The 12791-nt window shown below is 38.0% G+C and overlaps 1 protein-coding gene across 1 annotated transcript; it reads right to left on the reverse strand.

Moving 5' to 3' along the window:
* Window positions 1-6240: 6240 nt before the first annotated feature.
* LOC141826011 (cytochrome P450 71A1-like) lies at window positions 6241-7957 on the reverse strand. The gene is made up of 2 exons (XM_074713267.1): window positions 7047-7957; window positions 6241-6971 (listed from the first exon to the last, which is right to left on the reverse strand). Exons 1-2 carry the CDS (start codon window positions 7764-7766, stop codon window positions 6354-6356), a joined length of 1338 nt encoding a protein of 445 aa, XP_074569368.1. The 5' UTR covers window positions 7767-7957; the 3' UTR covers window positions 6241-6353.
* Window positions 7958-12791: the final 4834 nt, after the last annotated feature.

The raw sequence follows: 12791 nt of genomic DNA on the forward strand, positions 1-12791 counted from the left end.
ATCTATATAGGCTTTCTTTTCAATTGATTACAAGAATCACCTTGTTGTGTTCCGTTCGAGATGAATATGATTTAAGTCGTCACACCTATTTTTGTAGTCAAACCCTAAGGTAGAGCTAGCAGGTATATATGCAAGCTCCACTAAAAAAGTAGCTTTAATTTCAGATTGATATATATGCTTTATTGTTGACACTGGATATGGATACATACATAGATAGCATTGATCATGTATAATCGACACTGACATACTACTACAGTGTCGGACTCCAGAATATTCGAGCAAAAAAACACTGCATTAATTAGAAGCATAGTTGTTGCGTCTATTATTTGCGATCCTTCTCACAAACTCGTGGTTTAATTTTTCCTATCGGAGATTTCCACACCAAAACTCTAGTGTGCGCTTAATTTGATCATTAACTTAATTCTCCTCAATAATTCTTGTATCGCCTTAGTTTTTTGCTAGGTGAAGTTTGAATTGTTGCGATTGTGAATTGGATGTAGAATATAATGTAAAACTCTTGAGAAAAGCAGGGTAGTCATAGAAATGTTTCGAGGTTTATTAGAAGAAGGTATCGGTGTCAAAATTATACTTATGTGTTCAGAAACTTTAGTGGTCTATTTTCATGTTTGTTATTAATTCTTTTCGTGTCAGTTTAATTTATATATAGATAATTAATGTGTTGTTATATGATAGATGTACGCCATATATGATCTTGCTGAATCTTTATTGTCGTATATATTGTGGTTAAAGAAAAGAATGATGAGCAAATGTTTGACACCTGACATGCTCATGCAAGGATCAGATTGCAAGAAAGAATTCAATTAAAGCAGTGTTACAGTGACACAACATGATCAAGTCAGGTTTCAACATGGGAATGACTGTTGTTGTCGATGCAGGAGGAAAGGGTCCAGCAACTTATTGTTCTAATTTGAGGCAGAAGGAAGCCTGTCTAAACAAAAGATGTTAGGTCAATTGAGGTCGATATTAATTGCTTATGATCCATGATAGATTTGAATATTGCTTATGCACTAACGAATTAATCGATGAAAAATAATGTTATGTACATAGATATAATATATACTACTTCGCGTCATAACTGTACGGATATATACACCAAAGGCATTTGTTGGTGTACGTACGTAAGTTACAACTATGAAGAGATCTTGTAAGCTAAGTTCATCTATGAAGATGGAGTTCTAATTATATATTATCCTCCGTTGTGGACTTTGTAGTTTTGTTCAGAAGAAGTTCAAGGATCGATCAAGTGTTTTCTACATTATTTTGTTGACCCAATGAATAAACATTTTTTGCAAGGCTTTCAATAATAAGCTAAGGCTTTCCTTAATAAATAAACACACAAATTCAATGTAGGATTTTGTAAGGCATTAATTACAATTAAGGATGTTAAATGACACTACATTGAGATGCTAATTAATCTACTTGTAATTTGTCCCTAATATTGCAACCGAATGCGATCTTATTATGTATCCGGATTAGCAATCAATGTTTTCTCCTGTTCTATGATTTTTTTTTATATTTTCTTTTCTTGTTATTTTCTTCAAGTGGATCCTTAATTATGTTTTTTTAAATGTTTCATGCATCACTTCCTTCCTTATATATGTCTGCTAGCTAATGAATTGCCAGTAATATGCTACACATTTTTTGAGACTATTGAATTATGGGGTGATTTATTATAATCTAAAACATAATGATATATTTTGCATTAAAATTGCCGACTTATTCTCAAAGTAAAAAAGGACAAATCTTGCAATTATTGGACTTGTCCAAATACAACACAAATTATAATCTCATAAATAATATTATTTCATGGGAAAATGATCATTATTATTACATTTCTTTTTGCTCGATCCGTAGTTTAAATATTTTATAGTTATACGTGTAGGATGTCCATGTAATATATCTAAACTACCTATACTTTTTTTGATGAATTTTCTATTTTAAATTTTCATTAAACAAAAATTATTTCGCCATGAGTTTTAACTGTTTTTGTTTATATAGGATGAGATCCACATATTTAAGAAAATTTCAAAAAACCTAATTAAGAGCTCTTATTCATAGATATGATTATATTTAAGTTGCCAATTATGAGAAGAAGAAAAATAAACAATATTATGCATGCAATGTTGGAATGGGCGCATGAGTTTAGATATGATTGACGCGTACGGTGCAATGCAATTAATATATATACCACTTCTCGTTCTTGGCTATAGCTAGAATTAAAGCTGATCGCGGTTTGGGCAAGTGGCCAGAAACCACGACCCGTAGCTGCCTTCTGATCCATTCAGCTAGCGCGGGAATTGAAGCGGCCGCCAACAGGATCATCGATACTTCCAAGTGCTTCCACAGTGCCTTCATCTCGCACTGCAGCCTTCCTTTTTATATGCATCCTTATCGAGACATGCAGGATCACAAAATACCAACTAGCTTCAAGTCTTTTCAGGAGTTCGTAGGTACCTGCGTGCTCAACAGCTCCTCCATTGTCGTTACGTAGATTTACATTATTGGGAGCACTGCTTTCCAATTTCCATAATAAACTCGATTAGTTACTAATTAATGATTCTTTAATTTTCCATATATCTTCGATGCATGCACTGACGTGGGCCAACGCATGCCTCATTCTCCTTCATTTTCTATACGATATTTTAGTTAGGAGACCAAAGCAGCAAGGACCTGGACCATATATATATATATAAATTTGAGTCAATTAGTCCATTAATTAATGACCTGTGCTCGGGAAAGCTGACCAATGGGTGGATGACTTGCATCCGATGGCACCCGCATTAATTATGCCTCTGCCATTTCGCCTGCCTGGTGCCTGCCTGCCTCCCTGCCTACTTGGAAACTTAATTGAAATAAAGGACTATTAAATTAAATTGGTCATATATATATATATATATATATATAAATATATATATGTGAAAGAGTAAACCAGGGAAGGGACTAGACAGAGACAGGGCCCATGGTTTTCTCCCACTTGCTAATACTGGCCGGGATTCAGCTTTATTCGGCTGTGGCTAAGAGCAAGTTGCTGGGGTAATAACACTCACCAGCCACACAGCACGATCCACTACCACGCCAACTTGTCAGGAGGTGCAATGTACCAGCTGCCTAAAATAATACCCTCGCAGGTACTACCTCAATTGCATCCATATATCACATCGCCCCCTCGAAAGCAATTTATAATCCATCACATGACGACGATCGACGTGCCTTAGCTTGATCATATTTAGCAGGCCCTAAAGTCTCAGCAGTGATAAATTTTGTTTAGATATATGAAATCATGAAACGGAGTGTTAATTTCTTTTATGGAACAATTGACGTGTCGTCGACTGGCCTCTGCCAGTAGCAGTGTGTTTTGTCCTGCTTCGGTACGATATATAGTTCTGGAAGCAGTGGACCACGTACGTACGGTCCTTGCTGTCGCTGATGTTGGTCCATTTGATTAAGGTATACATGGAATTGAAACATACATGGCGAGAGGTTTAACTAGTTTATCTTTCAGTCTCAAGACAAGCAATTATTTTAAAAAAAAAGTATCAAAGAAAAGAAAAAGAATGTTGGTGGTGGATATTTTCTATCAACTAAGTATCAAATTGGTTGTCACCATGCAAGTCTCACTGTGTTAACAGATCATGCTTTGTGTGGAGTTGAGCATGGTTGGGCCTGTTTGGCCCGCTAGAGGTTTGTGATGGTAAAACAATTTCATGGAGCATGGAAGTGGAATCGACAAAAATTTTCCAACAAGTAAAAAAAAACTTAATATTTGTTTGCTTAAATATGCTCTTTAAGTGAGTGAGGAAGCTGGTGATATGATCATGCTTACCATTAGGAACTTAACGACAACAATCATCAACGTTGAACTAATTCCTGAAACAAAATTTCAGGATTTCAGGAAACATGTAAAATTAACGAGCTGGATGTGTCTATATTTTTCTGAAACTGTCAGTAATCAGATCATCTATCTTACAAACAAATCCAATTTCTTGCTTATAGGTCATCATGCTATTTAGTCTGTCATCTTCAAGCACCATACACGGCACAACAAGTGTAGGGATCTATATGCGCGAAAAATCGATTAAACCGTATATAGGCAGCGGAAAACAGGATCCCTCCAGAAGATCCATACGAAAAACATACTCGTTTGACGATTCTACCTACTAGAATCGAAGTTACCTTTGATGCGAGCCCTTCGCAATCCCGACAGCAACTCTTGCCTTCAAAGGTTCACGAATCTCAGCACGATCAGTGTGTTCACGCCTCCACGGTATCCACACGAACACTGAGATGGAGAAGAACCAAACTGTGGTGCTAGCCACAAGGTAGGGTTCGGCCAAGGTAGTGGAAGAGAAGAAGAAGAGGGAGATCAAGAGCATCCAACAACTCTTCATCAAGAGTCTCTCATCCCTTTTTATATCCCACCATGGGATGAAGGGTTTTTGGCTTTTAGTGATCTAAGAATTAATATTTTATTAACTCACATGCATCTCATGTATGAAGATCTTTCTCCTCTTTTAATGAAGATTATGCATCTCATGCATGATAATCTTTCTCTTCTTATTTTAAAGAAGATCATACAACTTTTTAATGATCATGCATTTCATGCATGATAATCTTTGATGAATTCGAATTGACTTGTGTGACTTGAGTCTAACTCGAGTCTCATACAATCTGAGTTGACTTGAGTCCAACTCAATCCGAATTGACACTAAAAGCTAATTCTAACAACAAGCAGTGCGGATAAATCATCAGCACATGAAAATATGATTAAGGTTGCAAGAAGAACAGCTAGTAGCAGCAGCAGCACACTGCCATCGTGGCCACCTCCTCCTTCCATGCGACGATCTTATTTGAGCAGCAGAAAATTATAATGTAAATGGAGCACCATGTATGATCGAGAACAATCTAAGAGGCCAATTTTGAGATCTGGTTGTGGAAAGACTGTTCATGATGGGCATGGAAGGAAGAGTACTAGATTCTCTTCTAAAGGTGATCGTGTATATAATATCCTTTCATGTGTACTTCTGGAAGAAACCATTCACAGGAAAAAAAATAGTATGAAGATTTTTTTACTGTCTTCTAAAGGTCTTATTTACAGTTTTCAATCCAAGTAAATTCAAGGAGAATTAATAAATCTGTCTGATTCGGCTAGTTATCACCCATCCAAAAGGATAAGGATGACGATCAAGTCCTCAAACTTGACCTTCTAAAATCCTGCACATTAATGCATAAGACCGTCAGATGAAGATCAGAAAATCTGAACCATTGGATATTCAAAGATTATCCTTACCACATTAATAGCGCATCAATAGTCAATCACATGCGCCGATCTCCATAGATGACGCTCCGCCTGATACTATATAAACCCTGCAGGTATAAAGAAAAAGGAGACTCCTCCTCTCTCTCTCTATTTCTCTCTCATTTTATACACGCATATTATTCTTTTCCTTCTTTCTCCGTTTTAACTTGAGCGTCGGAGTGGCTTGCCGAGAGGGGGTTCAAGGTTGGCCCCGGCGCCATTCTAACCCTCTTCTTTAGTGCTTTTCCAGGTCCCCTCATCTCCGCCGGCAATTCTCTTCGAGGAGCATGTACCTCAGCAGTTCTGATCCAGTAGATGAACCGTCCACGGCGAATTGGCCGGAACACTGTCCAAATAATTTTAGAAAAAAAACTATTTACCTTAAAGATGGGAAAAAATGAGTTATTTTTGTCTGCTTATTTGGTATCATTTATAACAAAAAATTTATTTCTCCCGAGTTAAATTCTCTAACAAGCCAGTCAACAAACACAATTTCGCAGTGAGATCATGGAGATCACAGCCGCAAATTTATGATCGAGATCTTATAATCATGGGTTGACCACAAGCTCGCGGTTGCAGCCTCACCTCGAGCTTGTGGCTAGGCTGCAATCAGTTTCTCCTACTCTTTTTCTTCCCTTTTCTCCTTTCTTCCTCTCATTTTCTTTTTATATTTTACGGTTGAATCTGGATTGTCGAACTCAGCTTATAAGGCTCGAGAACTCCCTGAGAGAAGCAGTTTGCAATCGGATTGGAGGAAGACGACCTCTCAAAGCTGGTAGCTTGCGGGAGGAAGACAAGGATAGAATAAGAATTTGGAGTTGGCAAAGGAGAAGAAAGGCCATCCTGAGCAGGGATATCTTAAGATCAGTTAGATTTTTCTTGGACAAGGACTAACTATAAGGCATCGTCAGAGAGATGCGTGATTTGCATAAGATGCATAATACATATAGAGAAAACAGTGGGAGTGAACAGAAAGACCTTAATTCCCACATCAAAGGTGGAATCGATCAATACTTCCATGTACAAGATAAGATAATTAATTATGGTTCATAGGTTTACACACAAGGATCAGATTGGATTTCCGCTTGAGCGAGAACCCCGGCGATTCAGTCATGTCCATCTCCTCCGCCTTCACTCCCTCGGCCAACTCCCAATCGAAATGGTAGAGCAGAGTGGCGAGCGCAACTCCGGCGGTGACGATTGCAAAGTCAATTCCAGGACAACTTCTTCGCCCCGATCCAAACGGTATAAACTCGAAATCCAGCCCTTTAAAATCGAAGCTTTTGCTGTTCAAGAACCTCTCGGGACGAAACTCCTCGGCCTCCTCCCACGAGGCCGGGTCCCTGCCGATCGCCCAAGCGTTGACCAACATCCTTGTACCTTTCGGGACGTGATAACCCAACACTCGGGCGTCCTCCATCGACTCCCTCGGGAAAAGTAAGGGAGCAGGAGGATGCAACCTCAGTGTCTCTTTGATCACCGCCTTCAAGTACGGCATTCGCTGCACTGTTTCCTCTTTAAACTCCTCTTTCGATCCGGCTATTTGTCTGATCTCTTCTTGAGCCTTGGCCATGGTTTTTGGGTGTCTGATGAGTTCCACCATCGCCCAGTCTATGGCCGTGTTGGTTGTCTCAGTCCCGGCAGTGAACATGTCCTGCACAATTATTAGTTAGTAAATCCGAGAATCTGGGATTCATTTATTTTTTTAAGCAGAGCAAGAAAGATGTACCAAAATGACTGCCTTTATACTTTCCCGGCTGAGTGAATCGCTGTCGTCGGTGAGCAGAGAGAGCAGCACATCGACCATGTCGGTTCCGAGACCATCGTGATCATCGGAGGCGATGATCTTATCGCTTTCATGCTCCTTGAATATCTTCTCCATGAAGGCGTCGAAGTCTGACGATGCCTTGTTCACCTTCGCATCCAATCCACTTAACCAGTCGAGCCATGCGAGCCAGGGCGAGAAGTCACGCATCGGAAATGAGCCGCCCACCGCCTCAACCACATGGGCGTGGAGAGAGAGCGCTGCTCTTCGGTCACCCTCCCCCTGCTTCCCAAACAACACTCGGCAAAGCACATCGAAGGTGAAGGCGGAGATCAGCTCGGTGACATTCACCGGGCTGCTGGCTGCGCAGCGGACGGCGGAAACGAGGCGTGCCGCCTCCTCTGCTCTGACGGAGCGGAAGGAGTGGACACGCTTGGGGCTGAGCAGGTGGACGACGGAGACGCGGCGCACCCGCCGCCAGTACTCCCCGTACTTGGACAGGGCGATGTCGCGGGCGCCGTAGAAGAGGCGGTCAGCCAAGCTGGTGTCGGGGCGGCTAGAGAAGGCGTGGTCGTTGGTCTTCATCACGTCTTCGGCGGCTGCGGGGGAGGAGACTACAACGGTGGGGATGGGGCCGAAGTAGAGGAGCATGACGGGGCCGTGTTTGGCGGCGAGCGTCCGCATGGAGCGATGAGCGAGGGGGCCAAGCTGGTGCAGGTTTCCGATGAAAGGGAGTGTCGGCGGCGAGGGGATTCGGATCTTGCTCTTAGGTGGCCACCGGAGGAAGAAGAACACTGAGAGGAAAAGCAAGGCGGCGAGGATCCATGAAGGAGAGAATTGGGGGAGAAAAGTAGCAGCGCACAAAGATCACAGACATGACGGCCGATGATTGCTTTGGCTCTCGGTGATGAATTATATAGAGGATATAGGAGTACAACACCATCGATAGCATTCACAAATAAATTATTAATTTGTTTAATTCCTTTTTTTAAAAAAAAAAAATTTAATGACCATAAGGCCTAAGCCTTTGGGATAATTAAAATAGCTTTAAGTTTTGTAATGATTATAATTTATGATTATTTTTAATTAAAATTATTTTTTATCTTATAAAGTTAGACTACTTCAACTGGTTCTATTTTATTGTTTTTTCGATCGACAGCAAGCTGGCCTATTTTGATTCTATATATTTAAAACTCTTTTCGATAAAAATCGACTCGAGTTCTTAATCCATAAGATCTTATGTGATCATCTACCTCAGCAAGGAGGGCTAGTAGAGTTGGTAAAATCGGAGGCACACAAAGATAAATTAATTAAAAGTATTCCTCCATCATGCTAGCGATTGAAATCGTTCTTTCTTTTTCATAATATGCTAGTTTGTTCTTAGCCAAGCAAGATACATAGCTTAATTACTTTTTAAAAGAAGGAAAAGTTGAGAGGAAATTAAGGAGGACATCTCTTGTTGAAAATGATTTGGCACCTTCCAAATCAAATAGCAATCTAATCTAGGAACCCAAGTAGCATATTTAATCATGGAACCATCCAAATACAGGCTAGCACTGTTTAAGAGTCCTCTCCCTCTAAGATGATCGTCATGAATGATATCATTCTGTTTTTAATCATCCAAAAAACGCTGTTGGATTTGATAGAGTACCTCTTTTATATCATTGTTGCTCCTTCAATATTATTATATTGCATTCGTCGAGTCATCTCTATGAATATTGACATGCTTCTTTGAGTCGATCTTTCCCTTTCCATCAGAAATTTTTAGGTCCGAGTGAGGGGTTGCACTCTTTGACTTTTCAAGACAAAATTATTCCACCTAATTATTTACAATTCAAAATAGAGGTACTTTAAATTTTGAGTTCTTAAGTGTTGGAACTTTAGAGAGGAGAAGAAGAGAACTCAAAAATCAATTGTGATTTGAGCAAAACGAGTACCGGTTTAAAGAAAGAGAATGAAGGTATCTATATAAAAGGTGAAAATATAAAAGTTAAAATTTTCCTTAATTTAAATTATTTAATTACTCAAGAGAAACAACATCAAATTAAACACTACTCGAAACATATTGGGTTTATATATACATTTGATATCAATTATATTAGACTCACAGTTTGCGTGTAAGATACCGATATTTTCTTGATCAGTACTTAACAAAATTGCCAGTGGGAAGCTACTTCTAGCATTTGGGTCGCAGTCATTCCTCTCCGTTAAGAGTAGTGAGTGGTTGTTGATTCTTCTCTGCCTGTAGTTGATGTATGTGTTGAACTATTTACACTTGGCTTTAACTTCTTTTGATATTTGTGTGTTGAACTATTGGACTGTGATGCAACAAGAGTTGTATTACTCTTGATCATCTCCTCTACAAGAATATTGAGCCATTGTTAATCGATCGCTAACGACGCTCTGATGTATAACAAATTTGTTTATCTTCTTTGTTTAATGTATAACAAATTTTTAGAAATTAAATTGATTTGTTATTTCATTCTGATATAACTCGGGTTTATTAATCAGTTTTTTTAATTCCTCACGTGATTTTACGGTATCTTTAGTTTTTCCAACAACATTCATCACTATATTAAAGATATTATCAAAAATTTTTTTTGACATACATCACATCTAAATTATATTGAATCAATAAATACTTTTAATATGACAACTCTTAGAAAATTCTTTTTCTTCCAACCACATTTGCACATCTAATAATGTATTTATTTATCTTATCTGAATTAGGCTCATGTACTGGTAGTAATTCATAGCTATCTATTTAGTCAATGATTTTTACACTTGACTTGATTGTTGACAGAAGTTTTTTTAGTACAATATTCTTTAAGAAATTTTCTCTTATTTCTTCTAAAAAGGTATTCAACTGGTAAAAATTTACGGTGATTATCAAACCAAGATACCTTTCTATTGCAAGATAATAAAAATGCATCAGACTTTTATCATGCAATGTCGGCATGCTAACTTACCAACCATGCTATATCCCGACAATATTAAATATGTTGAAAAATTATTAATTCAGTCAGCATGTAAGGTAAAATTAATTTTACTTGCAACCTCATGAGTTTCTGATAATTACATATCGCAAGAAAAATATTTATCTTCTTTTTCAGATTTGTTGGATATGAACAACTAGGGTCTTGAATTTTTTTAAGATCAAACAAAAACCACTTAACAATGATTTGACAGGCAAACTTTCTCGCTCGCGATGAATTTGATTGATATTTTGAAAAATTAAGAAGATCATGATAAAATCTGATACAGATCGATCGTGAATATGATCTTCGTTATTCAATTGAAAGTCCAAACTGAGAGATTTATTTTTGACTTTATTATTTCTCATTACTTTTACATATTCTACAGTTTGTTTTAGAGGATTCTACAAATCTCTAGAAGATTGTCAAATTTTTTTAAAAGCAATTTTAAACTCGATGCGCGGATAAAATCGAAGGAGACTTTGTGAACCAACAAATAATTTAAGTCGAAAAGTATATGCAGAAGAATGTAAAGAAGTGTAGCAAAAACTGTTATTGTGCCACTGTCGTTGGAGCAAACTGACGGACTCTGTTTGGGTCTCAGTATCTGCAGGAATCCAGTGCTTGTCTTGATCTGCCTATTTTGTCACACAACTTGGTGAGATATCAAATAGGTCAAGGTTGATCGATACTTGAAGATAGAGAAGTCCAAATGGATCGAGGTTGACTGAACACTTGGAAGTTGGAAGTCTAATGGAAAGTGGCAACAGTAAGAGTCAAATTGGTTATGGTTGATAGGACGCCTGGTTAGTTGAAGTCCAATAAGGAGTTGGCAAAGATGAAGTCCAAATAGGTCAAAGTTGACTAGACACTTGGCAATGGTGAAAGCCTTAATAGGTTATGGAAGATGGAACGTTCGGTGTGTGAAAAATTCCTAACAGGTCAAGGAGCATCAGATGTTAGATGTGTGGATGAAATCCTAACAAGTCATGGAGGACCTAATGCTAGGTATGAGATCGAAGTCCAAACAGGTTAAGGACTAGATGTTTAGCAATGGTGAAGTATGTGGCAGGTCAAGATTGACATGATGTTAGATATAAGATAAAAAGTCCAAACAGATCAAGGAAAATAGAATGTTTGACAATGGAGAAGTCTCAGTCAATATTAACCAGATGCTAGGAAAAGAAAAAGTCATGGTAGTTTGGAGTCAACTAGATTTTAAGCAAAGTGAGAGTTTAGCCTTAGTAAGGCTGAAACAAATGTATCAGTCGACTGATATAGATTGACCTGAAATCATAAATTCAAAGTTTAAGGGGGGGGGGACACTGTTGTGGTGTGAGCAATCAATGGCTAGGTGTGAGCAGTCGACTGATGCATTAGTTGAGTGGTGCACTCAACTGATGGCACATTGCAGTGAATAAAAAAATTTTTAGTCAATCTAGGAACTCAACCAATGATGCAACGGCCGACTATTGTCCTCGATGTTGTGCTGGATGGAGCTGTTGGACAAAGCAACATTTGAATTCTTACAAAGTAATCGACTAAGAGGTGCTAGCAGTAGATTGTTGAGCGGAATGCAGTTATGACAACAACTCTACAAAATAGGGTTTTATGGAGGAATTTGTCATGCTAGTTCTCGGAGGTTTTATGGGTAGTGTTGTTGCATTCTAGAGGAGACGATCTAAGACAACTACAATTTTGAGTAAAGAAAAGATTTCCTGTGTAAATTATTTATTTACATTGTATTCATTTTCATCTCTATCTTTGTGTATTTTGCTTGCATTTGCTTGTAAGAAGAAGTGTTGTAAGAAATTTCTCCGCCTTTAAAAGGTATCTGATAAAGAGAAAGAATAGTGGTGTTACTGCTAGGATGCTAGGCCGTGGAGTAAGAACTGGAGATTCCGAACTATATAAAAATCAAGGTGTTCCTGTGCTTATTTTATTTTGTATTTGTTTCTTTTATTTTTCATTGTGCATTAACATCTTGTAGACGAGCACATGCTCGACAAACAATAAACGAAGTAAATCGATATTCACCCTCCTTTAGCGACGTCACCGATCCTAACATTGAGGACTGTACTGGTTATTCTTCATATGCTACTAAATTTAGGAATGACATGTATAAGGCCACAATCACATCATCCCATGCTTAAAGAAGAACCTCATTATTTTGTGAACTACATGTTAGGAAAGATGCCCCTACATTTGATGGAACTACATATCCTAATGTATTTCTTGATTGGTTAGCCAATATTAGAAATTATTTTGAGCAAGTAATTTTACCTTGAATAAGTAAAATTTGTCAAATTCACACTTGTGGACTGGCTAAAATTTATTGGCAATGTGCTTAAAGCAATTAGAGACCAAGACAGACAAAAACCCATCACACATTAGCATGAAATGAAAAAAACAATTAATGAAAAGATATGTCCCACCAAACTTTAGTAGATGATTGCCTAACAAGCATGTGATAATAAGTCAATTTTTTGAAACCATTACCTAAAGACATTAGTTCTATTACAATCCATGAGCTTGCCACTAAAATAAAAGAAATGTGTTCAAATAAACTTATTTGTAACCCAACCTTAGAGAAATCCTCTCAAAATATTTTAGAAGAGTCCTCCAATAATACTTTGGACAAGCCCTTTAATGATGTGATATTAGAAATACTTCTTATTGACTTGACTTCTTTAGAGTCTAATCTGCCCGATACTAAGTCACATAATAAAATGCA

Source organism: Curcuma longa, chromosome 4, assembly GCF_044706935.1.
Source record: "Curcuma longa cultivar G26 ecotype Majalengka, Jawa Barat chromosome 4, ITB_CL_G26_1.1, whole genome shotgun sequence".
Taxonomy (NCBI): domain Eukaryota; kingdom Viridiplantae; phylum Streptophyta; class Magnoliopsida; order Zingiberales; family Zingiberaceae; genus Curcuma; species Curcuma longa.